A 27,994-nucleotide genomic window follows, 5' to 3' on the forward strand; every position below is an offset into this window, starting at 1 on the left:
CGACATTTTATTGACAGGTTTCGTGAATATCACCCTAATAGAAACGTAATAGCCTACTTATACTTACTGTAATACTTAATATTGTACAAATGTCTCCAATAAAACCCTCAATGAGCTGAGGTCATTATACTGGATTACACTGAGCATGTTTTACTCTACACAAGCGCAATATCTATCCAATTAAACCTTTAGAGCAGAGCAAAACTAGACAGATTTACACCCCTACAGTCATTTCCATTACAGTTCATACTCATTTCCATGACGCTTCCAGGCCAGTTTTGAAATTCCCTAATTTTTCCAGGTTTTACATGGCCGTGGGAATGCATACTGCATCCAAAAATATCACAACAACATTATTTTCTAGTGACAGTCTTAGAAAGAAAGAAAGAGATAAATGATGATGAAGAGGAAACGCGTTTACTCATGGAGTGACTTCACGACGGGAGCGCGCTCAATGAATGCAGCACGAGAGCGAGGAGCGATGAAACAGCGACACCTACCGGAAACACAGTTAAATAAAACGAGCACTGTGTGATCATGTACACAATCATTCAGCTGGACTATTAAGTGACGGGTGAGAGATGAGTAGATGCGACATTCGTAAGGCAGCCAAATGAACATTTATTTGAAGAATTCTTCTGATCTGAGGGTCATATTACTGGTGTAGTTAGAAAGAAAAGAGAAACCAAGAGATTCACATTTAAAGGGACAGTTCACCCAAAAATGAAATTTCTCTCATCATTTACTTACCTTCATCCCAGATGTGTGACTTTCTTTGTTCTGCAGATCACAAAAGAAGATTTTTAGAAGAATATTTCAGCTCTGTAGGTCCATACAATGCAAGTGAATGGTGACCAGAACTTTGAAGCTCAAAAAAGCATATAAAGGCAGCATAAAAGTAATCCATAAAATTCCAGTGGCTTAAACCGTGTCTTCTGAAGCGATGCAATCACTTTGGGTAAGAAACAGATCAATATTTCAATCCTTTGTACTATAAATATTAAAGGACTCAAATATTGATCTGTTTCTCATCCACACCTATCGTATCTCTTCTAAAGACATGGATTAAATCACTGGAGTAATTTGGATTACTTTCATGCTGCCTTTATGTGCTTTTTGAACCTTCAAAGTTCTGGTCACCATTCACTTGCATTGTATGGATCTACAGAGCTGAAATATTCTTCTAAAAATCTTCATTTGTGTTCCGTGGAAGAAAATAAGTCACACATCTGGGATGGCATGAGGGTGAGTAAATGATGAGAGAATTTTCATTTTAGGGTGAACTATCCCTTTAAGGCTTATTAGTTTTTCTAGAGAACACTTCTGAAATCCTATGAAGTAAAAAAACAAACATTTTGCAGTGATGAAAGAGCAAGATTTTTATCTTTAGAACTGTTTTTTTTTACATCCCTGTCCACCCAGACAATAATTAATCTTTAAAAAAAAAAAGAAAATTACATGCTTGTTTCCTATACATAGCAAGGCAAGAAAAAAGCAGGACATAACACATTCCTACACTAATAATATTATTAATAAAAAATAAAATAAAAAGTCAAACATGGAAAATGAACTTCATTTATACAGTTTCTATGACCTAAAACACAGACAATACAAAAATATGGATTCACCAAAACAATATAAAATCAAAACGGTCACCCCAGCTGATTACAACTTTTATTTTTTTTATTGTCTTTTTTTATTTGACTACATTCCTGGTTTGTGATCAATGCTCTCTCATCCAAAATCAACCAATATAACTGTTAGCAGACTTTAAAAAATCAGCCCTGCGTAAATGGCACATAAATGCTAAACGAAAACTTAAATGGAACGCGTCACAATGGCGTGTCCCTAATGCACGTCTCACTTGAAGCACTCATCAAAGGCATTTATTGTCACATAAGAATTCAATTTCAACATCTATTTCCTCACACACACACTCACGCATACACACACACAAAAAGAAAAATCAAATGTACAGTTCTAAGCTTTTATACAAAACCAGGAATGCAATGCCTCTGGTGTATAGTTAAGCATTAACAGAGAAAGCCCTTTTTACAATGTTTATATTTTTCCGTTTTATTCAGCGTCTGCGTCAGGCGCAGAACATGCACCGTATTGGCCAAACGGGTCCAGAGGGATTTCATCTGTAACAGAACGTCTGTGCTGGTAGAACCGGCCGAGAACTCAGTCTGTATCGTCTCGCCTCGGTCGGTTCTTTTACAGCATTACGTTTTTAGGAGGTCCATAAAGCAGCAACAGGTTCTGCTGGTTGATAAAAAGCAGCGATTTGTGTCCTTTCTTTACACCGAATGTGGCCCCACGAACATGAAGTGCCTCTTAGTTGCTGCAAATCTTTACACTGCTGCCAATGTCTTTATAAATGAAAAGGGAAAGTGACAAACAAACACTAACAAAATACATTTGGCTTGATAAACTAAAGTGGAGTTGTAAATTTACAGTCGCCTGATATAATACTAAAACCAAAAGAAATTCCAAGTTTGTATAATCAAAACATAATGGGCTTTAATTTCAATAATTTGATGATTTGCACCATTTGAAACACACAAACTAGCCAGACAGAAAAGTTTAAATCAAATATTTAATAAAGAGATAGCATCAAAGCCTCAAAAATCAAGAAAAAAGGTTCTTAATAGAATGTTAACTTTTGAATTTACCGAGGCAAACTTTTCTCATTCGTTGTTATAAACTATACATGATAGACAATTAAAATAAACGATAAAATACTTCAGAAATGATAAAAAATGCCCCCATCCATATGTTGAATTGGTAACATGAAATCTCTCGACCCTTTTACTCTAGGTGGGTGCCAAATATCAATACAAAGTGCATTAAAAGCAGCAGCATAAGAGGGGCGGTGTATGAGACAAACGGTGCAAACAAAATAAAGATCCTGTGAAAGTAAAAGAAAAGAGCAGAAACCAAGTTGTAAAGTTTAAGACTGGTCCTAGATTACATGACACCATTACTGGTGATTCTGTCAAGAAATAATGAAGAGAACTGACGTAAATGGGTGTTTTTGGCATTCCTCACAGTAAATGTGGGCCTTCAGATCTGATGTTAACTGCTAGCATTGTTCGGCACCTGATATGTAGAAGCAAACTCTCACCAACAGGACTTAAGCAGAGCGCAACACTGTTGATATGACAGATAAGTAAACATCACAGAACCAACTAAAACTCCAGCCGAACAGATTCAGAATGGCTGCTTTGAATAATGCTGCCCTATATGTGATCCTCATGAAACCTGTCAGAAGTACATTTCCTGCTCATATTTAACCTCAAATCGTTACAAATAAATTCTATTTTGCAGTAACCATTAAAACATTTTTTGCATTGTTTTCAGGACACTTAGGCACATTTTCCCCCCAATTCTCATTACCGCAATGTGTCCGGACATTTTACTATTGACTATTCAATTACTATTCTCATTACCGTAACGCAGACAATGAGGTAGTTTCAAAACTTAGTGAACTGCCTTGCTGTCTCGACTACATACGCAGTTGTATTTAATGGCAGCATCCTTACTGAAATGATGCCTCATAAGAGCGCGATTTGGAACGCTCTACATAGACGCAGCTCCGCGCGTCATTGAAGTAGCACTCGTCGCGCACGGCTCGCAACAGATTTCAATAGAGGTGACGTGATAGGAACAACGCGATACTCTTATGAGCATAAATACACACAGTAAACACATTTTGGGTACAATAGTCAGTTTTCTATTATTTTAAACATTTTTTATCGATACTTTTCAGTACTGAATGAATTACAAGTCTATTTATAATGCAAATTTCTCTCGCTTCGTCCGCCATCTTGGATTTATTTTTTCACTGAGCTCATCACAGTGCATTCTGGGATCGCTTACCTGAAGGAGGATGCATATTCAATTGTACCTTAAAATTTGTCCAAAACGAGGAATCTTCTGAGGCAGCATAATTAAGATACCTATGTTTTGGAACAGCCTTCACGTCTGGAGCGTGACTATGATGTCTTTAAACGCTGCCTCTGGAGGAAGATCACTAAGTTTTGGAACAGACACATTATGTTTTACTGTATTAAGAGTGAAAAAACAATGGTGTTGTACGTTTTTAAATTAAAACCAATGAAAATGGAGAAAGAAAAAAAAAAAAAAAAAAAAAAAAAACGCCAATGATATAATATTTTGCAATTTAAATATAATTTTTTTGCATTGTGGTTATGAGAATTGGGGGGTGGGGGTAAATGTGTGTAAATGTCACAATAAAAAAAAAAAATAAACAAAATCTTAATGGCCCTAAAATAGGCTTAATTTTCTATATGCAAAATACATTTCTTATTTGTTTCTCTTAATTCTGGAGTAAAATAGGAGCAGGATATTTTCGAAATGTCTCGTTACAATCACGCCTATAGTGCGAAATACCTAGCTTTCTAATGACTTAAACCCATTACGTGACTGCTTTTATTTAGCTACGTCGCTTTGTTTTCACAAATACTATTGATTACGTAGAAAACTTAATCACTGGGAATCGCAGATTTATCTTTAAAAAAATTCAAGCGAAGCCCAACAGTGAAGAGGAATGGATATTAAAAAAAGGGGGACTGACAAAGTAATGAACAATAATTACAAAATGAATTACTGAATAAGTTATACATCTGTAAATTCATCCTTTTGTACTAAAAACCTTTTAAGGTAATTATGTTCAGACACAAACCACTCAACTGCACTGGATAGGCACAATTTCTATAATAATAATCATAATAAAAAATGCAACACTAAAATTTGTTCACTGCTTCCAAACAGGACATCTGTACAATAAAAATCTTTTGGTTGTGGGATTAAAAAAGAAAAAGAAAAAAAGATTTGCGTAAGAGAAAAAAAAAAAAAAAAAATCAACCAACATACAGTTTGGCGGCAACAGCAGCAAAAAATGAAGTTGTAAAAAATATTTAGTTTTTGCATACAACTGTTTCCTGGCGTCAAAAAACCCTATAATGACTTTGAATAAATTGGCAAAATTATTTCAGCATTTAAACAGCGCCACTTTTCTTAGAATCACTAATGTATATAATCATTAATTTTGGCAACAGAAGTCTAGACATCATTTTCTACTTGACTGGGGGACAAAGGTGACCTAACTGGCTATGATTCCTATATTTGGAACCCAGTTGTGGAGTCCTGTCCTAGATATAGTGACGACGATATCTTCAAAGATAACATCGAATAGCGATGCTGTTTTTTCTCTTTGTTGGTTTTGTTTGTACAGTGTGTAAGCCTCAGACAGGGGGTGTCAGACCATGGCACGGTAAGGCCCCTGCATCTTGAGGAACTGGATGATGAATGAAGGGCCTCCAGCGACAATCTGGGGCGGAAGGTGGCTGAGGGGGCAGTTCTCTATGCTCATGATGGACAGCTTACTGCACAGGGCCAACTCAAACGGTAAACTGTGCAAGTTGGGGTTGTCATTCAGGTACAGGTCCTCAAGGTTCTCTAGAGTACCTGTGGTCATAGGAAAGACAGGGAGAATGGCTATAGTTAACTTCTTTGTATTTGAATTCGAAAAATGTAAAGCTCCACCAAAATGTGCATGTGTCTTTTAGGGCTGGCCATAGAATTTAGTCAACTATCTCATGTTATGATACACGTTTCAACACAAAGCGTTTCATTGCACCAAAACGAAATTGGGCCGATACCGATATTTTGCCACTTACCTTATTCATCATCAGATCACAATTTTAATTTGGAATTATGCTTTCAAAATGTACAAAAGCTTTTTTACTGATCTAACAATAAATAATTTCCATTGAACATGGATTTGATCTGTTGAACACATGACAGGCCACATTTTTAAAGAGACCCACAATAACAGATGAATAGAAGATAAAAAGATGTTTTTTCTTATATGATAACATGATGATTGATATGAAAAAAAAAAATTTATTTTGTACTTCTAAAACATTTTTGCACTTCTGTTTTTGCAGTTCAAAACAACAGAACAGAACATTTCCTGTAAATGTCAACCACATCATGGAAAAATAAAAAGTTTTAATTAAAAGGAACAAACCCCAATTTCTGTATAGTGTTAAAATGTATAATGCCATCCAGACCGCTAGAGGGCGCTGCTTGCTCACACAGCGATGACTGAATGCAGAAATGCAGCCTTATAAGGTGTAGTAATCATTCGATCTTAATTCAATCAATCATGCAGCATTAATGAATATCATACAGATATCTCAGTAGTCAATGTCTGTTGGTTTTAAAGCGTTTTGGATCGTTTCCCTCAGATTGTAGCCTATAGGTAAGTGCCTTTTTTCACAACTGTCATGCCAACTTTATAGCGTTTTTTCTGCATTAACATCGGAATGAGAAAGAACATTTAAATATTACATGTTCTTAGTACTGCAAACCATTCTACATATTGTGGCTATTATTCTTTCTAGATTTCTGTGCATTTATATTCAGAGTTTTTACAAAGTGTGTTACTAATTAATTATAAATAAACCTTTAGTTTTTCATATCAGCGTTTTCATGCTTATAACCGATATGTTGATTGTTTTAATTTGGTATAAATATTTACTATTTATAGGTTTGTGCTTGAGTAAAATGAACATTTTTGTTTTATTCTATAAAGTACTGACAACATTTCTCCCAAATTCCAAATGAAAATATTGTCATTTAGAGCATTTATTTGCAGAAAATGACAACTGATCAAAATAACAAAAAAGATGCGGTGTTTTCAGACCTCGAATAATGCAAAGAAACCAAGTTCATATTCATTTTTTAAACAACACAATACTAATGTTTTAACTGAGGAAGAGATCAGAAATCAATATTTGGTGGAATAACTTTGATTTTCAATCTCAGCTTTCATGCGTGTTGGCATGCTCTCTACCAGTCTTTCACATTGCTGTTGGGTGACTTTATGCCACTCCTGCTGCAAAAATTCAAGCAGCTCGGCTTTGTTTGATGGCTTGTGGCTATCCATCTTCCTCTTGATCACATTCCAGAGGTTTTCAATGGGGTTCAGGTCTGGAGATTGGGCTGGCCATGACAGGGTCTCCGTCCACACCTTGATTGAGCTGGCTGTGTGGCATGGAGCATTGTCCTGCTGGAAAAAACAATCCTCAGAGTTGGGGAACATTGTACCCAGATTGTCCCCCAGATCATCACCGATCCTCCACAAATTTCACAGTGGGTGTGAGACACTGTGGCTTGAAAGCCTCTCCAGGTCTCTGTCTAACCATTAGATGACCAGGTGGAGGATCGGTGATGATCTGGGGGTGCTACAGCAAGGCTGGAATCAGGCAGATTCGTCTTTGTGAAGGACGCATGACTCAAGCCACGTACAAGAATATCCTGGAAGAAAACTTGCTTTCTTCTGCTCTGACAATGTTCCCCAACTCTGAGGATTGGTTTATCCAGCAAGACAATGCTCCATGCCACACAGCCAGCTCAATCAAGGTGTGGACGGAGACGCTGTCATGGCCAACTCAATCTCCAGACCTGAACCCCACTGAAAACCTCTGGAATGTGATCAAGAGGAAGATGGATGCCCACAAGCCATCAAACAAAGACGAGCTGCTTGAATTTTTGCGCCTGAAGTGGCATAAAGTCACCCAACAGCAATGTGAAAGACTGGTAGAGAGCATGCCAACACACATGAAAGCTGAGATTGAAAATCAAAGTTATTCCACCAAATATTGATTTCTGATCTCTTCCTAAGTTAAAACATTAGTATTGTGTTGTTTATAAATGAATATGAACTTGTTTTCTTTGCATTATTCGAGGTCTGAAAACACCGCATCTTTTTTGTTATTTTGACCAGTTGTCATTTTCTGCAAATAAATGCTCTAAATGACAATATTTTTATTTGGAATTTGGGAGAAATGTTGTCCGTACTTTATAGAATAAAACAATAATGTTCATTTTACTCAAATACATACCTATAAATATTAAATCCAGAGAAACTGATAATTTTGCAGTGGTCTCTTAATTTTTTCCAGAGCTGTACTTGGATATTCTCACAAAACCTGTCAAGAAAATGTCCAGGTCCTGTTTTTCTACAATATCAAAAGAAACATAAGAAATTATATATATGTTGCGTACAGAAATGTTTTTTATTTTTTTTTTTTATTTTTTTTTTTTTTAGGGTAATGTTTTACAGTGTGACTTTATTTTCTTGACAGTTGTGTGTATTTTACCCCAATTCTCATTGCCGCAATGCGGAAAAAAGATGGTTATTATGATATACTCATTACCACAATGTGAAAAAATGCTATATTATATAAACTGAAAAGTATTTATACATCACAGTAGTATTCCTTTGGTACTGCCTTTAATTTTCACAGATTTTAATTAAAAAATCTTTGCACAACAGCATTTTGTTACTATAACACAGTAAAAAAAATACTGTTATGAGAATCATCATTGAAAAAAGTAATAGTAAAAATAAAAATGTCTGGATGCTTTACAGTAATGAGAACTGGGGGGTAAAATGTGTTTTACTGTCACAATGCAAGAAATCTTAATGGTCCTAAATGTAGGTTTAATTTTCTTTATGCAAAATATAATATAGTATTTCATGTTTTTTGCATTAATTTGGGGTTAAAGATGCTGCAAGCGATTTTTTTCATAGAAAGGTAAGCAAATAATGTTTCTACACCATGAAAGATATCACTGAAATGTGTCGTGAGATATCTCACCAGTCTCTGTGACAGCTCTAGACTCTGTAAACAGCAAACAAAAATGTGTCTGCGGGCCGTGGCCTCTGGCGCTTTCTGCCTGTCAATCATTTTGCACATTCTCATAGTGTTGTAGTTGCAGCGAATTTTTGAGGCTTAATGTCATATTCGGATTTACAATTTGTCAGTTGAGGGCGCTATTTCGCTACTGTTGTATTTGAAAACCATGGGAACATGCTTTGTGTCTGACTCAACAGTATCCCTGCAGTGTTTTGGAAAGTGGGGGCGTGGCTAAATCAATGGCACTCTCTCATAGAAGAACGGCTTAAATAGCTTACAGCACCTTTAAATATGACCGTGAAAATGTGAAATGCACACATTAGGCGACCTGCTTCATTATTTGTAGGAAAATAACTTAAGGTAATGATGTGATGCGCACAAATAAAGTATCGATACAAATATCGATCTAAAGTATCAATATCGGCAGAAAAAGGATTATGATATCTTGATATTTGATTGTATCGACACAGCCCTAGTTTTGTATTTGAGGGCAGCAGTAACAACATACCAATCTCTTCAGGTAGATGCTGCAGTAGGTTTTCTCCCAAGCCCAGGTACGTCAGGTTGGTCAGGTGACCGATCCCTCTTGGCAAAGTGGTCAGCTGATTATTGGTCAACACAAGTTTCTGCGAATAAAGATGAAAAAAGACCTTGAGTTTCAGAGCAATCTGCAACCAATCAGTAACCCCAGCACAAAGTCAGCCTAGTGATCTGCAATCCTAGATGGCAATGTAAGACACATTCTGTAAACAAAATGCTTATTAAATTCTAGCGAATTAAGAGTTTCACCCAATATGTGTGTGCTATGTTTTTTTTTTCTTTGCTTATTATAGTATCACTTTGTTAGCTTAGCAACATGCTAATGTAAGACTCTACTTGCACCAACTTAAAGCATTAGTCACATCTCTTATGTGCTTCATACTACTTGTTTGGGAGTGACTGTTAACAGAATTGGTATCTTTGCAGAACGCTTCAAATCAGTCACTTATAATGCTCCATTTTTGTTAGGATGCCACCTCAGAAAGCAGCTGCCTATGTAGACAGTATTGCAAGTTTTTGGAACACAGCTATAAGGTATCTGCGATGGAGCAAGGCACTGATACAATTGTCCTACCTGTAGATCTTTAAGGTAGGCAATCTCATTTGGGAGAGACTCCAGTTTGTTCTCCTCCAAGTCAAGCTCTCGTAATTTCCGTAAATTCCCAATCCCATGAGGCAACTTCTTCAGGAGATTGTTGGACAATATGAGGACCTAAAGGAAACAAATAAAAATAATGAGCCAATCTAATGACACTGAGCAACATGAGACCCTGTGCCCAACTATAAATATTAATCTCTGTTTGTATTAAAACAATATGTAAGAATGTGGAAACAAAACAGAAACGGCAAAAACAGTAAGCTACCTCTAAAGATACAAGCCCGCAGATATCCTCGGGAATCTTGGTGAGCTGGTTTGTTGCCAGGTTTAGTTCCACCATGCTGGTCCACGTCCCAAAATCCAGCGGGAGGGACGTTAGCTGGTTGTCCTGTAAAAATAGTTTTAAATAAACAGAAAAATAAGTTTTTTGTTTAATTGTCCACCAGGCCAAAATCTTAAGTCTGATTTCTTGCAAATAAACACCTCTCCTCAAAAAGCCTTACCATTTGAGGTGTCATTCATGTGCCACATCATTTGTGCAATGGACAAGTTCCAAAGTTTAACAGTTAGGGTTTGTTCAAGTCCCTAACCAAAGCATGCCCAATAATAGTGATGCTTTCACTCAATCTGAAATAATATTTGTGAGCTGCGTATGTTCAACAGCACTAACAGTGACCTCCCGAGAACCAGCAATTGTGTTCTCACCTTCATATTGAGTTTGCTGAGCACTTTGGCTCTAGAAAAGATGCCGAAAGGGATCTTGTTGATACAGTTGTGCTCCATGTTGAGAGAGTAGATGGTGGAGAACTGGGACGGGCCGCCGACTGGGTAAGACTGGAAGCAGTTCCGTGCCAGCGTCAGGCTTGTCAGGTTCACCAGGCTGGAGAGCAGCCCCTGAGAAGAAATATTCATGTTATACATGTGCGTTAGAGAATAGAGAAGCAAACGGACAATAGCACATTGTCAGAGTTGACACAATAATTGTGCTAATTATTAAAAGCACAGAGCAGAACAGTTCTTAAATCTAGCCACGCTACTTAAGACTCACCTCTGGTAACACTGAGATGTTGTTGTTTTCGAGGTTGAGCTCTTCCAGCTCTCGGCACTTCGCTAAAGATCGAGGGATCGCTGATAGACGGTTGTACCTCAGGCCCAAACGATTTATACTTGACAGGTTACCTGTAACAGTGCATGATAAACATCAACTCCACTGTTATGCTTCAGCTTACGATTGGTGGCCTAGATCCAAATGCGTAAAGTGTCCTTAAAGCAAGACTGTTGATTTAATAACAGATTTCAAAATAACCTTATGATATCTTGGCATGTAAGGCCACTGATCCATTGCACTAAATTAGGCCTTAATTTAACATTTATGTCGATAAAAAAAACAAAACAATTATACTAATTACCTAAAACAAAAATTGTAAAGGAAAATGCTTCACAACCAAGGACAAAGATGCCATCTTGATTAGATCCTCACCTATAGTCTCAGGTAGGTCAAGAAGTTCGTTGTGCTGCAGGTCGAGGTTGGTGATCTGAGTGCAATTGCCGATCTCTTTAGGAAGGTGCTCCAGCTGGTTGTGGGCTACATCCAGCGTTATCAGGTTACAGAGTTCACCTACAAAATAACCCAGATCATTACAATATTACTATTTATATATTTATTACTGAATACACTGATTCTCACATTCAGGTCTATCAAATGCCTGCATTATTATTCTCATTAATTAAAGGTGCTCTAAGTGCATTTTTTTATGTAATGGTATGCTGATGTCCTGCGATATCTCACCAGCTGACAAATGATTTGATAAGCCAATTAGAAGACTTTGATGCGCTTTCTGTCAGTCATTCTCATAGCAGAAAGCTGAGATAGTAGTAGTTGAAGTGGATCATTCAGGTTTAACACCACAATCAAATTTATAACAGGCGATATTTTTGAGGGCGATATTTTTCTACTGTTGTTTTTCACAACGCTGAGAAGATGCACTGGTGCTCGGTGGCAGTCACAATGGTACAACAGTGTCTTTGGAGGGCGGGGTGTGTCTAAAATGGTGGCTAAGTCTGAAGAAAGTCCCAGAGCGGGTATCATCGCTTACAGCCAGGGTAGGAAATTAGCACCCACCACCCACCAAATGCGGATAAATCATGTGCAGTGGCAGGTAACACGTAGACATTTAAGAGTGACATATGACAAGAAATGCCACTTTTCACAAAGACGCGTGCTTGAAGCAGCACACTTGATTATATTTTGAAGACCAGACAATAGAAAAGCCATCAATGTGCGTGTCTGATTTGCTGTGTTTAGAGGTTTTTGGCGCGGTCTCGCGGAACACACAAAAATTGTGTCGTCTATGGCCACATACACAACCGTGTGACAACCGCATGAATCCCCCATTTTTTCATTCCATTTACGTGTACGGAACACAGGACTGACTCCTGCAATTGCGATGATTGACAAGCATTAACCATAGCAACTGTGCAGCGTCTTGCACCTGCGAACAAGACCATGAATGCCACCAGCTTAACCCATTTTGTTTTTGCTATTTTTGAGCAAAGAGATTACGCACCATAGATGTATTATCATCCGGCAATGTTTAGTTAGCTGCCGTTAATGGAATCACCGTCTTTTGTTCACTGATGTTAAAGACCGTGCACGCTCATGCTGGACTATAATCAAATAGTTTCTGCTGTAACGTATCGGATCTCCTGAGACCACAGGGCTGATGAGAGAAACTATTGAGTGATAGACTGAAAAAATGAATTAAAGAAGACACACACATACCTCTGTAAGTGTGATTTGCACCAGGAGAACACATCTCACACCTGCCATTGCTCATGCCATTAACATTAATGAGTTGTTCAGTTCGGTCCTGTACACACTACGTGGAATTGATGAGAATGCGGTTGTCACTACCATATTTTATCCAACTGTGTGTGTACAGAACAGGATTAAGCACTAAAAGGTGAACTGACAACCGTATTTAGTTGCCGTGAAAATGAATTGGGATATGTGTCATTACAACCTCAGGACAGGTTCTTGAACAAGAAGTTTCTCTTCTGCGTCTGCTCTTTAGCCTCCATTTGAATGTAGCAAAATTATCATTATTATAATAATTATAGCTTGGTATTGTTATATTTTATATTCTAAAATAACATTGTTAAAATGATATATATTACATAAATTATATTATAATTTAAAATGCCATAATAATTAATAATTATATATATATATATATATATATATATATATATATATATATATATATATATATATATATATATATATATAGTAGTGGCTGGCAAAAAATCTATGTGGCTGGTAAAATTGGGCATTCACGCGCCACTGTGGCTGGTGGACAAAAAGTTTAATTTCATACCCTGCTTACAGCCCCTTTAATGGACAGAGCAGATACTGACACTTGGTAAGAATTAAAGGAACTGCTCATTCAAAGATGAATATTTGGTTATCATTAACTAACATCGTTCCAAACCTGTATGATTTTTTTTTTTCGTGGAAGACAAAAAGATGTTTAGCAGAATGTCCTTCCCTTCTTCCCATATAACAAGGGCATACAGTGGCCAGCGGCTGACAAGCTTCAAAATGAAAAAAGAAGCACCATAAATGTAGTCCATATCCCTTTTGTACCATGTCGTCTAAAGCCATACGATAGATTCAAGTCTTTATTCACTTGGTGACTTGGTGCATCAAGACACTTTGCATCAATGATGCCAAACGCCACTGGTTCAGGAGTCTTGTACCCGAATGCCAATATGCGCAAATGAGATTTGAGAGCATAAAGCTTTCAAATGACTTCAGAAGATATGGAATATAGCTCACTAGTCAAATAGACTACTTTAATGGTTCTTTAAATGTTATTTTCCACTGCATGGAAAAACTGTTTGAAAATTCTTCAATTCTTCTTTTGTGCTCCACAGAAGAATGAAAATTATACAGGTTTGGAACAGCATTAAAAGACGATAGACTTTAATTTTTTGGGGAACTATCCCTTTTAATAGTTTTAGAAGGAATAGTTTTAACCACCAGGTCACTCACCGATCTCTGCGGGCAGCTGTTTGATTTTGTTCTCTCGGATGCTGAGCATGGTGAGTTTGGACAGGTTTTTGATGTCCTTCTCTACGGTGGTGATACGATTAAAGCGCAGGTAGAGCGTGGTGAGGGAGCTGACGCGGTAGACCACAGCAGGGATTTCCCGTAGTTTGTTATGCCGCAAGTCAAGCATACGCAACTTCTTTAGGTTGTCCAGTGAGTCGGGCAGGCTGGTGAGAGAGTTCTCGCTGAGTGCAAGCGTCACCAGTCCCGACAGGCAGCCCACCTCCGGTGGAAGGCACTGCAGCTTGTTGCTGTACAGGTAGAGCTCTGTCAGCTGGGTCAGCTCCTTGATGGAGGAGGGCAACAGATGGATGGATCTTTTAGACAGGTCCAGGCGCATCGAGTTCTCCTCGCGGCACTTGTTAAGTTCCTTGATGACCTCGGCATTGCTGGATTTTTTGCGCGTGCTGGGTGGTGGATTGGGGCGCTTAATCGTACTATCCAAAGTGAAGGCCACTGCGGGCGAAGCACCGCTCGTGTCTTTCTTCCCGTCTTTGGCATCTTTCCCTTTGGTTTTGGATTTCCCTTCAGCTTTGGGTTCCCTCTCCTTAGAGTCTTTATCTTTACCCAGAGTACTGCTCATGGCGAAAGCCCCTCGGCCCAATGGCACATGGGACCCTCAGTCTCTCTCACTTTCTAACTCTCTACTGTTTTGTTCGTTATTCAAGGGCCGTTCTGGTGTTGAACCAAAGGGACGGGCTGTTATTTCCGTGTGTGTTCATACATACCTGTATGTTAGTGGACCGAGGCAGTTTGTACTCCTGATGGGGTTAAAAGGGGGCAATGCGTGTTTGTTGTAGTCGGTGTGGCAAGGAGGCCAGCAACCTCATGCTTGTTTGAACTGCACTCCTTCCTTCAGATGTGCTAGAGCTGCTGTACACAGACAGGTCACTGGGATTTACATCCTTTGGCTGTTAAAGAAAACAGATGGTTTATTTTTTTCATAGTTAAGACGTATAATGTAAAGACAAGTCTCATTAAAGACTTCTCATAATTCTCAAAACTAAATAATCAGATTTCTAAGCATTCTTTGAAGGAAAACGGCAGGGTTGGAGCTTTATAGACAAAACTTTCATTCAAATTTAGGATGTGAAAAAGGCACTTAGGAGCTTCCCATAGTGACGGAAATGTATGAGTTGGTAACCAACAAGCAAATTCAGAAAGGAGATACATCAAGTCATTCAGGTCATCAACTGTCAGCCACTAAAAATCATCTCAAATCTCTTACCGCAATGCATCAGAAGGGTTTGTGGGAACTTCTTTGCCAACAACCCTCAACCAATATATATATACATATATACTAGGGCTGGGCGATAGAACGATGTTATCGGATATCGACGATGTCTCACAAAGATGCCAATGGCAATTGCGACACTCATTGACAGATGATGATCGACAATATTGGGAAATGGCAAAACCATAATTCACTGCAAAATTTCTATTGTTATCAAGTGTTTTGTCTTGTTTTCCACTTAAAATGATCTAAAAATCCTTAAAACAAGATACATGTACTTTAGAAGCAACACAGAAGTTATTTAAACTTGCTTTCAGAGAATTTATCTTGAATAAGTGTATTTTGTATATACAGTAATTGTATTTTTTCACTTGTTTATACTTCTGCCAGTGCAGTAAAGACAAAATACACTTATATTTAAGATCTATTCTCTAAAAGCAAGTCTAAATATCGTATATGTTGCTTCTCTGGTAAATGTATCTTTTTTAAAGGATTTTTAGATATTTTAAAATATTTAAATATTTAATATTATATTCAACATTCTCCAATAACAATTTTTTTCTTCTGCAGTATAGCGCCTAAAGTAAATGTATGTAATTTTTGCACTGTATTATTTTTTTTGCATTGTATAATAGGCTAAGACTACACCCTCTCACCTTTTTGTTCACTTGACTTCGATTTATCTTTAACTGTCAAAAAACAAACTCTCTCTTCTAGAGCTTGAATCACCGATTTTCTTCACGATCAGACACACACAGTGACATTATGATTCACTGTGTCACGAGCAATCACGTTATAATCTAGCTGCAGCAAGTGCGCGCGAGTGATGAGTGTCTCAGTGTGAGAGAGTGTATCAGTCGGGAGAAGTCTGAAATTCTCTCACGCTGTTTTTCACGCATCTCATATAAGCGGCTCTGACTGCACAGAGAACTGAAGTGCTGCTCTCCCGCATCATCATTAGCGTTTCAAATGATCTCATGTTGCATTAAATGAGAGCAAACGACTATTCGACAACAGAAATGTTTGACGACTATTTTTTATTGTCGATAACGCTGACTAATCGTTTCAGCCCTATCTGAGTGTGTAGATGAGCAGGGCGCTCATAAATCTTAAAGGGGTTATGTCATGAGGAATAAAATTTTCCTTTATATTTTGACATATAAGGTCATTCTACTATAAAAAAAAATGTATCTCATTTTTTATGAAACTTATGGACGATTCATGATTTGATTTTTTCAACTTTCAAATGTACTCCAAAATGATTCCAATTGTACCATCTTTATTAGAATACAAGGCAACCTGGTTAGAGAAATCCAAGTTCTTTTCATTATATGAAACAAAGGTGTGCAAGAAAAATGTACAAATGTAACACAGGGGAAGTTGTCAGAGTGTAAATGTAAAATAAATTAAAATCTAATAAACCCAGATGTTCAGAAATAATAGAATAAGAAAACTGCTAAATAATTATTAGCCTGTGTAGGTATTCATTTTATCTAAACCAAGTCAATTATGAAAGTTATCTAGAAATCAATATCTATATATGATCAAGTTTTTCTAGAAAGTACTCATTGTATATCAAACAATTTGTGTGTATATTCATAAACCCCTGCAGATAGAGATGCGCCCTCTAGTGGTTCATGCTGAGCAGCGCAGCAATATGAAATAATTTATCATTACAATTCAACTAGCAAAATTTGTCAAAATGATCGCTTGCCAAATATTGGCTATAGATGCAGTACACTTGAAACACGTCACAAAGCAAAGTAATAATTAGCAATTTATCTGAATCATCATGGCAAAAGGAGCGACGGATGTTTGATTCTCCCATATATAGGCTCTCCATGATCTGAAATGAAGCACCTATAACTGTCTTCGTAATTAACGCTTTTTTATGGGTAAAAACAAAACAAAGGAGACCATTCATCAACATGTGCACGCCGAGGCTATTTATGGTCTTTAAGCCGGTGTATACCTGCATGATGGACGAAGCTGAGCTACAATCACACTGTGTACAGTCGTACTGGGAATATTACTGCCATCTTTTATATCAGTCTCCGTGTTGTTAACCTGTCACGTTCATTTTGAGCGCCCCACACACGTGCAGTTGATCAGATTGGGAACGGCATTAAGACAAGCGCTATGAATTCTTTTTCTCTTCCTTGTTCAGCCTTTGGTGGATTTACAATGTATCTAACCACAGTGTTTGCAATATTTTTTGCAAAATCTTGATTTAAAACAAATTTGAAAAAGTGTCAAAACGCAAATTCAAATTAATCAGAAAAAAACGCCCAGCCCTAGCGGACAGTCCGTGCATACTGTGCTGATGATGAAATTTGTGTCATGCACAAGATGTAATGGCACTGAAGTGTCCTTTTGCCTTAACCGAAAGTCACCTGAGGGGTGACAAAATCAAGCTCAGTCAAAATCACCTTAAGTTTCCTGACCTTCCACCTATATCTTGAGATGAGCAGTCAAGGGTATAAGACACCACGTCAATAGGATTGAAGCGAACAAAAGCGTAGCAGTTACTGCTGACCATTTGCAACCCAACTGCATTGTAAACACGGCACTTTACAAGCGCTAAAAGCTACTTGCCAGTATGACCGCAATTCACCAGAGGCCTTTGATTCAGTGTAGGATATAATGGCCTATGTGTTTCGATTTTCAACTTAAAATGCAGACACACTTACACTGTTATATCTCTTTTAAATTAGACACAGGTAAGCCCAGCAAGACTGAGACTGCAGCCTCTAATAAACTCCCCATTAATCCTAAAGCGGTCATATTTCGAAGAAAAGCCACTTGATACCTTTTCTGAGCAAGATGCTGGTTCCACAGAACACGTCTGTCATGGGGGAAGTGAAAAACAAATCAAACATTAGCAGATTAATATCTAAACAAGCACAGAACCCTATCCACAAGGCATGATATAAAATATTGATAAATCAATTATTGATCAACACGTTATTTTATCCACACGTTTTTGATGCATCGATATATTTACAGCCGACTCTGCTGTACTCATCCACGATGATATCGTACCTAGAGATACACGATATTTCGGTGGCCGATATATTATTGGCCAATAACTGGGAAAATAAAAATATTAATGCACAGACAATGGAATTACCGCCGATATTTTTGCAGATTATTCCTATATTGTGTTTATGTTTCATGAAGCAATAAACAAAAACGCAGCCAAAACATGCATGCATGTTACTTGTGAGTAATATATATATATATCGATTCTGAAGAAAAATGCTTATTTCAGTGATTTACAAAACCTGGACATAAGGGTTTTAAACAAAGTAACATAATTTATTGAGGTTCTGACAAAATGTTCTCTGCTTCAATCTATGTAAAAATGCAATCAAGTATATAAACTTAAAATGTCCTAAGTCCACAAGAGGATGCAACAAATACATTATAAACCAAACAGCACCTTGTGATTATTGCAAATAAATAAATAAATCCTGTTAAACTGCATAATAAATTAAAAAATGAACCTGTTTCTCACATAAGTAAAAAGCAAAACGAGCAGAAAAAAGCTTCATTAACAGTTCTATGTTAACTTGGTATTGCCAATATGCAATAAAGTTTTGTTTTTTTTAAATATTAACTAAAATTAAAACAATGTGGCCTTTAGTGTTTCTCTTGTAAAATTTGCTTCAAGCTTGTAAAGGAATTATTCAAGAGCCAGTAATTAAATAGAGAACAGAGTAAACAGTGCTTTAAGTTTTTCAGCAACAGTAGCAATTATACATTAAAAAATTATAATATAAAAACATTAAAAAAATGTAATTAATGCAAATGAAAGTACTTAAATATTTGACACTTTACTGTGTGATTATTAGATATACATTAATACTGATTTGATGCAGTAAGAATGCCTAAAACAGACAGCATGCAGCATATATACGTTTAGACATCGCACAAATCTAACATTTTGAAGAATTTGTCCTGTCTGCTAATACATTAACTGCTGTGTTTGCTTTAATATCTTGTCAAGACAGCACAGATTTAATCCCAATTGTTTACACTGGTAATTCATTAACAGCTGTGTGTACATTTATATCACCTAAAGTGGGGTATTTTGATTAAGAACAGCGCAGAGTCTCATGCAGGAGCTCTGCATTCATCACAAAACACAAGCGTACGGGCAAACATACGCATGTGAGGGTTGGAAAGAGGCCAGCTGGAATCAAACGGCGCATGAGAAGCGAATTTAGTCAGATCAGGGTTATGCCGGTATTTTTGTAGCATCGGTGGCTATTAAAATATTGTATTGAGCAGATATTCCGTCACACTCCTAGCTAATCATGGCTGCACCCAACAGTTTGTAAAGCACTGTGCTGGACAAACGTCTTTGGCCGTTGCGTTTTAGTTTATTCAGCATCTCGTGCAGGTTCGTTGTGTTTTGTAGATGCCATATAAAGTTTAAATGATCAACATTTAAAAATGCATCTTGAAGTGCATTTTGAATTTAAATTTGACCACATTACAAAGGCATGGCATAGGAACGTAAAAATACACTGCAGAATCGCTGTCATTTAGAAATGAGATCGCGAGGGTGTCTGAATCTAGATCTTTTAACAATTAATTGTGCAGCTCTAATATATACAGCTGAAGTCAGAAGTTTACATACACCTTAGTCAAATACATTTAAACTCAGTTTTTCACAATTCCTGACATTAAATCGTAGAAAACATTCCCTGTCTTAGGTCAGTTAGGATCACTACTTTATTTTAAGAATGTGAAATGTCAGAATAATAGTAGAGAGAATGATTTATTTCAGCTTTTATTTCTTTCATCACATTCCCAGTGGGTCAGAAGTTTACATACACTTTGTTAGTATTTGGGAGCATTGCCTTTAAATTGTTTAACTTGGGTCAAATGTTTTGAGTATCCTTCCACAAGCTTCTCACAATAAGTTGCTGGAATTTTGTCCCATTCCTCCAGACAGAACTGGTGTAACTGAGTCAGGTTTAAGCCATTTTGCCACAACTTTGGAGGTATGCTTGAGGTCATTGTCCATTTTGAAGACCCATTTGCGACCGAGCTTTAACTTCCTGGCTGATGTTTTGAGATGTTGCTTCAATATATCACATAATTTTCCTTCCTCATGATGCCATCTATTTTGTGAAGTGCACCAGTCCCTCCTGCAGCAAAGCACCCCCCACAACATGATGCTGCCACCCCCATGCTTCATGGTTGGGATGGTGTTCTTCGGCTTGCAAGCCTCACCTTTTTTCCTCCAAACATAACGATGGTCATTATGGCCAAACAGTTCAATTTTTGTTTCATCAGACCAGAGGACATTTCTCCAAAAAAGTAAGATCTTTGTCCCCATGTGCACTTGCAAACTGTAATCTGGATTTTTTATAGCGGTTTTGGAGCAGTGGCTTCTTCCTTGCTGAGCAGCCTTTCAGGTTATGTCAATATAGGACTCATTTTACTGTGGATATAGATACTTGTCTACCTGTTTCCTCCAGCATCTTCACAAGGTTCTTTGCTGTTGTTCTGGGATTGATTTGCACTTTTCACACCAAACCACGTTCATCTCTTGGAGACAGAATGCGTCTCCTTCCTGAGCGGTATGATGGCTGCGTGGTCCCATGGTGTTTATACTTGTGTACTATTGTTTGTACAGATGAACGTGGTACCTTCAGGTGTTTGGAAATTGCTCCCAAGGATGAACCAGACTTGTGGAGGTCCACAATCTTTTTTCTGAGGTCTTGTCTGATTTCTTTTGATTTTTCCATGATGTCAAGCAAAGAGGCACCGAGTTTGAAGATAGGCCTTAAAAATACATCCACAGGTACACCTCCAATTCAGTACACCTCCTATCAGAAGCTAATTGACTAACTGTCTAAAGGCTTGTTATCATTTTCTGGAATTTTCCAAGCTGCTTAAAGGCACAGTTAACTTAGTGTATGTAAACGTCTGACCCACTGGAATTGTGATATAGTCAATTAAACATGAAACAATCTGTCTGTAAATAATTGTTGGAAAAATTACTTGTGTCATGAACAAAGTAAATTTGCCAAAACTATAGTTTGCTAATAAAAAATTTGTTTTAATGACTTCAACCTAAGTGTATGTAAACTTCTGACTTCAACTGTATGTATGTATGTATGTATGTATGTAATATATATATATGTATACACACACACACACACATATAGGTATCAGCCACAGTGAGCTGTGAATTATCGGTTATCGGCCTAGAAATTTCATATTAGTGTATCCCTTTAAAAAAAAATAAAAAAAATAAAAAAATACTGTTGGTACTGCGATATTCCATTAGTACCGGTATACCGCGCAACCCTACTGGACACATTACGGTAATGACAGTTGGGGGTGAAATAAGCTTAAAGGAATATTCCGGGTTCAATGCAAATCAAGCTCAATCAGCATTTGTAGCATAATATTGATTACTACAAAAATGTATTTCGACTTGTGCCTCCTTTTCTTTAAAAACAAATCTGGGTTACAGTCACCCTGTTTACATGCATATAAGAAACTGTTTATTACTAGGGATGTGCACAAGTAATCAAGGAATCGAGCATTCATTCTGCACCAGCTAGTCGACTATTAAAAACACTACTTGAATATCACAAATTGAAGATCTGCTTTTATGGTGGAAAGAAACTGCGAAGCGGTACGAGAAACTCAGAAGCTTATCAAGCCAGTATGCATGTATGTGCGTAAAATCACTAAACACAGGCAGAGCACATTTTATAAAAAGCCAACTTTCACCACTTGTTTTTCTGAATAATAACGTGAAACTATAAAAATGTGATGGCCTTTATATAGACTCAGAGTTTATATGTGTGCATTACCCTACTGCTGTCAGCATTGGTTTCTAGTTTCTAAGCTCTGATTGAGTGCAAATGTTTTTTACTTTAACATTTATTTATTTATTTATGCATATCGTTCATTTTATTTTTCCCCCAAAAGCAAAGCACAGTTTGTTGAAGTTACCTTATTTTGAAACCATTCTTGGTAACATTTGTGAATAAAACAAAATATACATTTCACGTACGTGTCATAATTATTTTTTACTTACATTTTAATTTACAAGTAATCGATTACTAATTTTTTGTGGAACAGATTACTCGATTACAAATGTTTTCTGCAAATGCCCATCCCTAGTTCATTCCACAGGGTTTTTGCGCTAAGCAGCATTCTAAGAGATCATGTAAATGCAAAAGCCATTTAAAACACCTAGGTTTCTCCCAGAGAATGCAGCTTTTATGGCCATGTAAACACATTAGCGGCGTTCTGAAGAGTGCGTATGTGCATGGAATAGTCCGGATAATAGGGATGTGCAAGACTTCCAATTTCAACTATCAAAGTAAAAAAGTAAGAAACAAACAAAAACAAAAAAAGCCTATGTGCATTCAGAATGCAGAATGACGTGCCTTAATGTAACAGGAATGATTCAGGACAATCTTCACTGCACATTCAAAAGCGCAGAACTGTAAGATTGAGTTCACAAAATCCAGCAATTTAAACCTTTTTTACTGCAACTATTTATTTAAACAGAGACAGACAGAAGCAGCAAGACTTTAATCTCCACATTAGAGATGATTTAATGTCTGACAGTGACCATCTTGAAATGTATTGTTGATGCAGTGCTTTGCAGTAACAATAGCACATAAAAAGACTAAACCTAAAGCATTAAAGAGATGAAACTTCTTGCAAAGGGTTTTAGTGTTCTGACTATTCACTGTTAAACACAGCAAGTTATTAAAATTAATCTCTATTAATTTGACAATTGTGTCTCCTATTAAAACTACCTCAACTCAAAATATTAATGGTAGTAGTTGGACACACTAATCGACAAGTCAGTTGTTGGAAGATGTCAATTAGTTGACCACCTTGACACACACAAGATGGAAATGTAACAAACAAACAAAGCAAAAACTTGTGTTGCGTGTAAATTAAACACTACGGAGAAAGCTGCTTACTGACCGAGCCGCATGCACAACCCCAATTCCAAAAAAGTTGATTTGTAAATTATATTCACCCTTTGCTATATTGAAAGTACTACATCTAAACATTATATGATGCTTTACCTTGAATTTCATTGTTGTTGTTTTTTGAAAATGTACAGTAATTTCAAATCAGATGATTGCAACACACTCCAGAGTGTGAAACATCACCATTTCTTCTAATAACACTTATTAACCATTTGGGCACTGAAGACACAATTTTTCCCCATTCATCCATTACGCAGGTCTTCAGCTGCTCAATTGTACGGGGTCTTTGTTGCCGTATTGTGCTCTTCATAATGTGCCACTCATTCTCAATTGGAGATGGTCAGGACTGCAGGCATGCCAATCTAACACCCGCACTCTCTGATTATTCGGCCAGTATATTGTTTGAAATTGTCCTGCTGAAAATTCTGGGACGTCCCTGAAAAAGATGGTGCTGGATAGCAGTATATATAATTGTAGTATATACACTACAATTTTTACATATGTCTGCATTATGACCTCACAGATGTGCGAGTTACCCATGCCATGGGCACTGACACACCCCTAGCCCATACAGACACTGGCTTTTGGACCTGACGCTGATAACAGCTTGGATGGCCTTTTTCCTCTTTGGCCCGGAGAACACGACGGCTGTGTTTTTCAAAAACTATTAGAAATGTGGACTCATTGGACCAAAAAACACAGTTCCACTGTTCTACTTTCCATCTAAGATGAGACCGAGCCCAGAGAAGTCGGCAGCGCTTCTGGACAGTGTTGATGTATGGCTTCTCCTTTACATAGTAAAGTCTTAACTTGCATCTGTGGAGGGAGCGGCGAGTGGTGTTGACTAACAAAGGTTTACTAAAGTAATCCCAAACCCATGTCCATGATATCCATTACAGATGAATGATGTTTTTTAAGACAGTGACATCTGAGGGATCAAAGATCACACACATTCAGAAGTGGTTTTTGTTTTGTCCTTTACGCACCGAGATTTGACCAGATTCCTTGAATCTTTTAACTATATTGTGCACTGTAGAGGGTGAAATGCACAAAATCCTTCCAATTTGTCTTTGAGGAACATTGTTCTCAAAGTGCTGGATTATTGCTGAAGCATCTGTTGGTAAATTGACAAGTCTCGAATGATGCTTGCTCTTGAAGGACTAGGCTGTCCTAGGCGTGTAGAGGCTTCACGTTATTCTCTGCAGCATCCATGCACAACTCACCATGCGTCCCACCGAGAACCACACATTATGGCGACCGCAAGGAGGTTACCCCATGTGACTCTACCCTCCCTAGCAACTGGGCCAAATTGGTTGCTTAGGAGACCTGGCTGGAGTCACTCTGCACACCCTGGATTCGAACTTGCGACACCAGGGGTGGTAGTCAGTGTCAATACTCGCAAAGCTACCCAGGCCCCGCCTTCGAGTCTTAAGCAGTTTTCTTGCAATAAACGGCTTTCTTGTGTCCATGTAAACAAGCTCAGTGAGGTACTTACAATGGAAATTAATGGGGCCAATCCATAAACATTAAAATACTCACCGTTTCAAAAGTACAGTCACAAGACGTAAATAATGTGTGTGCCAACAGGATTTTAGTGTGATAAAATCACTTACTAACCTTTTCTGTATAGTTATATCCAATTTTACAACTTTGTTGCCATGACGATATAACGCCGTAAACCCAAAATCCTAAAATGACTGTAAAAATGACAATTTAAACTACTTTACAGCTCAACAAATACATGAGTTTTAACAGAATTCATGTAAGTGCTTTAATAGAATTTAAACCCTCCAAAAATTGGCCCCATTCTCTTCCACTTTAAGTGCCTAGCTGTAACCTTGATTTTTGCCATTTTTAAAGAAAAGGACGGACGAGACCAAACAATTTTTTGTAGTAGTCAACATTATTCCACAAATGCTGTCGATTGAGCTTAACTTGTAGTGAACCTGGAATATTCCACAAGTAAAATACAGGCTAACACTTTGTCTCTTGTTGCATTTGATTTTTTTGAGCCTATGCACCTAAGCAACGTGAATCTAATAAGCTTTACAGTGTTTGGCGTGACCATTTTAGCTATATTTTTGGTCTATAACTAAAATATACCCAAATAAATCAAATCTTATCATATCAGAATCAAATCAGGAAATATGTATCGACACCCAGCCATAGATTTAATATGACCAGGACATGTTCTTAACAGATTTCGTGAGAATCGGTACTTCTACATAGATTGAAACATAAAAGTACAGGAAATAAAACAGAATAGTTAATATGCAGAAAACTGCAGTGAATCTGGATGCGTGCGAGATGCATGTGTGTGGTGGGCGATAGCACTGAATGGCAGAGGTCATCCTGCACAACTTTCTCCAAATATTGCATCTGACTGCAGGAAAAATCTCCTTCTTTACATCCATACATCAGCTCTCAGAGATGATGTATCTGATACTTTTGAAGTTGATCCTGAAATTAGAAGCATGTGAATTCTGCCATTCTGAACTGGGAAACCTGCAAATGACTTGTTTTTAATAAAAAATAAAAAAAATTCTCTCATTCTTCATTCGTAAACATATGGTACACATTTATAAGCCTTAGTTTAAGTGTTCATGACATATGACAGTAGAAACTTTCCGCACAATCACACTGACAACAAATCGGCCAAAGCAACCAGTTTTGTTTGAGACAAAAAGAAATTCCATAAATTACAGGTGAAGGTATTTAGATATATATGCATGGCCTACATATGTAACCCTATACAGACCAAAAAGAGCTGGATTTGTCGGGGTTTGCATGCTGGACTTTTGCAACATCACAAAGCAAACCAGATTATTCACCAACATCACATCTGCGTCCATTATAAAACGATTAGAGACTGACACAAGTGTAAAGCAGCCTTACTTGATGTGAGAGTGCAAAGCGTCTGTTTTGATAAGGCTAGCCTGCTAACAATTCTCGCAAAAAACCACACAACCCCCAAAACGGTCATTAATATCAGTCAATATGACATGCATTAAAAAGAAGAAAGAACAATATTAGGAGTCAACTCGTTTCGTCGCGATTTATGACAGCACAACGAGCAAGTCTGAAAGCTTGCCAAGTAAATCTCCAAGCTAACATTAGCCACCCTTCAGCTGCGGCTAACAGCATTAGCCTTGCGGGAGATCACACACACATCAAAAAAACAACACAAACGTCACCTCGTATTTCTCACCAGACGCGTACATTTAGGGATAGGCGGCCACATCTTGGCGAGAAGACACTATATTGACGTATTTAGGAGGGTAAATGTTGTTGTCATACAGGCCCCTCTTTGAAAACAAACTGTCATCCGCCGAACGGCGATCGTTGCTGCTCGAGCTCAAAGCGGGAAGAGCTCAATCCGCAGCGCGTGAGTGCGAGGGCGTGCGTGAGCGCGCATGTGTATGTGTGTGAGTGTGCAAGCGCGCGCGCTGTCGGGATCTAAAATGTGTATTTATTTCCCTTTCTTTTTCTTTTCTTTTTTTTTTTCTTTTTCCCTTCGTTTCTTTGTTAACTACGTCTTATTTATTTACATAATACATCTTTTTTTTAAAGTACTTTAAACGCTTTGGCAACCATGCCGATAAAGCTTTGTTAACTCTGAATCTATATGACCATTTTGGGACAAATCACTCTTTTGTTTACTGTCGGGTGGCTCAGACGCATTCCGCAAGCATAGTTGGCTTCCGCGGGCTGCGGCACCTCTCTCTCTCTCTCTCTCCTTCTCCCCCTCTCTCTCCATCTCTCTTTCTCTCACCCCCTCCCTCTCTCTCCTTCTTCTTCTCTCTCTCTCTCTCTCTCTCTCTCTCTCTCTCTCTCTCTCTCTCTCTCTCTCTCGCTCGCTCGCTCTCCCCTCTCTCTCTCTCCTTCTTTTCTCCCTCTCTCTCTCTCTCTCTCTCTCTACCTCTCTCATATATATGTGAAAAAACAACACACACACACACAGAGAGAGAGAGCAGCGGCCATTCCGGGACTGAACAAAAGAGTGCACTCTAAACCCCCGATAGCGGAGAGCGCAGCGTCTATCACGCTTGACCGCCGAACGCGGACCTTTGTCAGACCGAATACAAACTCCGCCGCCGCGGGAGGTGCGATCCCAAGCAGCGCAGAGCCGTAAATTTGCTTTACCTTGAGAGGTGTGACTCCGCCATCACTGTTTCCTCCTCCTTTCCAGCAGTGCTGCTGCAGCTCGCGCTCCCCTCCCCTGCCGCCCGCAGATCGCGTCACATGCACGCATTTCAGACGAGTCACGAGACTTCTGGAGCTCCCTTTTATTATTGTTTTGGAAAACTCGCAATAAAGAAGGATGCAAGAATGCAATTCTTTTTGAATGCTGCTTTAATTAATATGCAACATTATCATTCAGTAATAAAGATCTAAACAGAGTGAATCAATGAGAATTAAGGAGGAAAGGTTCATTGAAATGAAAACATTACACTGCAAAAACGTTAAAGGTTTAAATTATAGGACCTTCATTTTCTTTATGGTAATGTAATTTTTCACATATTTTGGGATGAAATATGACCTGAATAAATCCTTCACACTTATGGCTATAGAGATATCTTATTTGCTCTGTGGTAAATTATTTTAATATAAAATACAAATTATACAAAACATAAAATCGAATTCCTTCTTAGGCTATATTCAAATTATATATATAATTGTATTATATTACATGTATACAGTATATATATATATATATATATATATATATATATATATATATATATATATATATAAATGATTTAAATATATACACACATATATATATATATA

The 27,994-nt window shown here is 37.7% G+C and overlaps 1 protein-coding gene across 4 annotated transcripts; it reads right to left on the reverse strand.

Annotated features, from left to right (window-relative positions):
- Positions 1-1,870: 1,870 nt before the first annotated feature.
- LOC127438360 (leucine-rich repeat protein SHOC-2-like) lies at positions 1,871-27,584 on the reverse strand. Of its 4 annotated transcripts, none has more exons than XM_051693895.1 (9): positions 27,347-27,584; positions 13,928-14,895; positions 11,354-11,491; positions 10,922-11,052; positions 10,579-10,767; positions 10,139-10,261; positions 9,850-9,987; positions 9,244-9,361; positions 1,871-5,493 (listed from the first exon to the last, which is right to left on the reverse strand). In XM_051693895.1, exons 2-9 carry the CDS (start codon positions 14,565-14,567, stop codon positions 5,285-5,287), a joined length of 1,686 nt encoding a protein of 561 aa, XP_051549855.1. In that variant the 5' UTR covers positions 14,568-14,895; positions 27,347-27,584; the 3' UTR covers positions 1,871-5,284. The 4 variants fall into 4 exon arrangements, with proteins under 4 accessions (XP_051549855.1, XP_051549856.1, XP_051549857.1 ...); XM_051693896.1 differs by lacking the exon at positions 27,347-27,584 and adding an exon at positions 26,423-26,936; XM_051693897.1 differs by lacking the exon at positions 27,347-27,584 and adding an exon at positions 26,412-26,936.
- Between the last annotated feature and the right edge of the window lie 410 nt (positions 27,585-27,994).

Source organism: Myxocyprinus asiaticus, chromosome 49 (assembly GCF_019703515.2).
Source record: "Myxocyprinus asiaticus isolate MX2 ecotype Aquarium Trade chromosome 49, UBuf_Myxa_2, whole genome shotgun sequence".
In the NCBI taxonomy this organism is placed as follows: domain Eukaryota; kingdom Metazoa; phylum Chordata; class Actinopteri; order Cypriniformes; family Catostomidae; genus Myxocyprinus; species Myxocyprinus asiaticus.

Bases quoted from the DNA above. Each gene is read 5' to 3' on its own strand.
- LOC127438360 (XM_051693895.1), bottom strand. From the start codon at position 14,567: ATGAGCAGTACTCTGGGTAAAGATAAAGACTCTAAGGAGAGGGAACCC. The intron at 11,492-13,927 runs GTGAGTGACCTG...GTTATTTTGTAG, and splicing joins ACAGCTGCCCGCAGAGATCG to GTGAACTCTGTAACCTGATA. The intron at 10,262-10,578 runs GTGAGAACACAA...CTATTTTTACAG, and splicing joins TCAGCAAACTCAATATGAAG to GACAACCAGCTAACGTCCCT.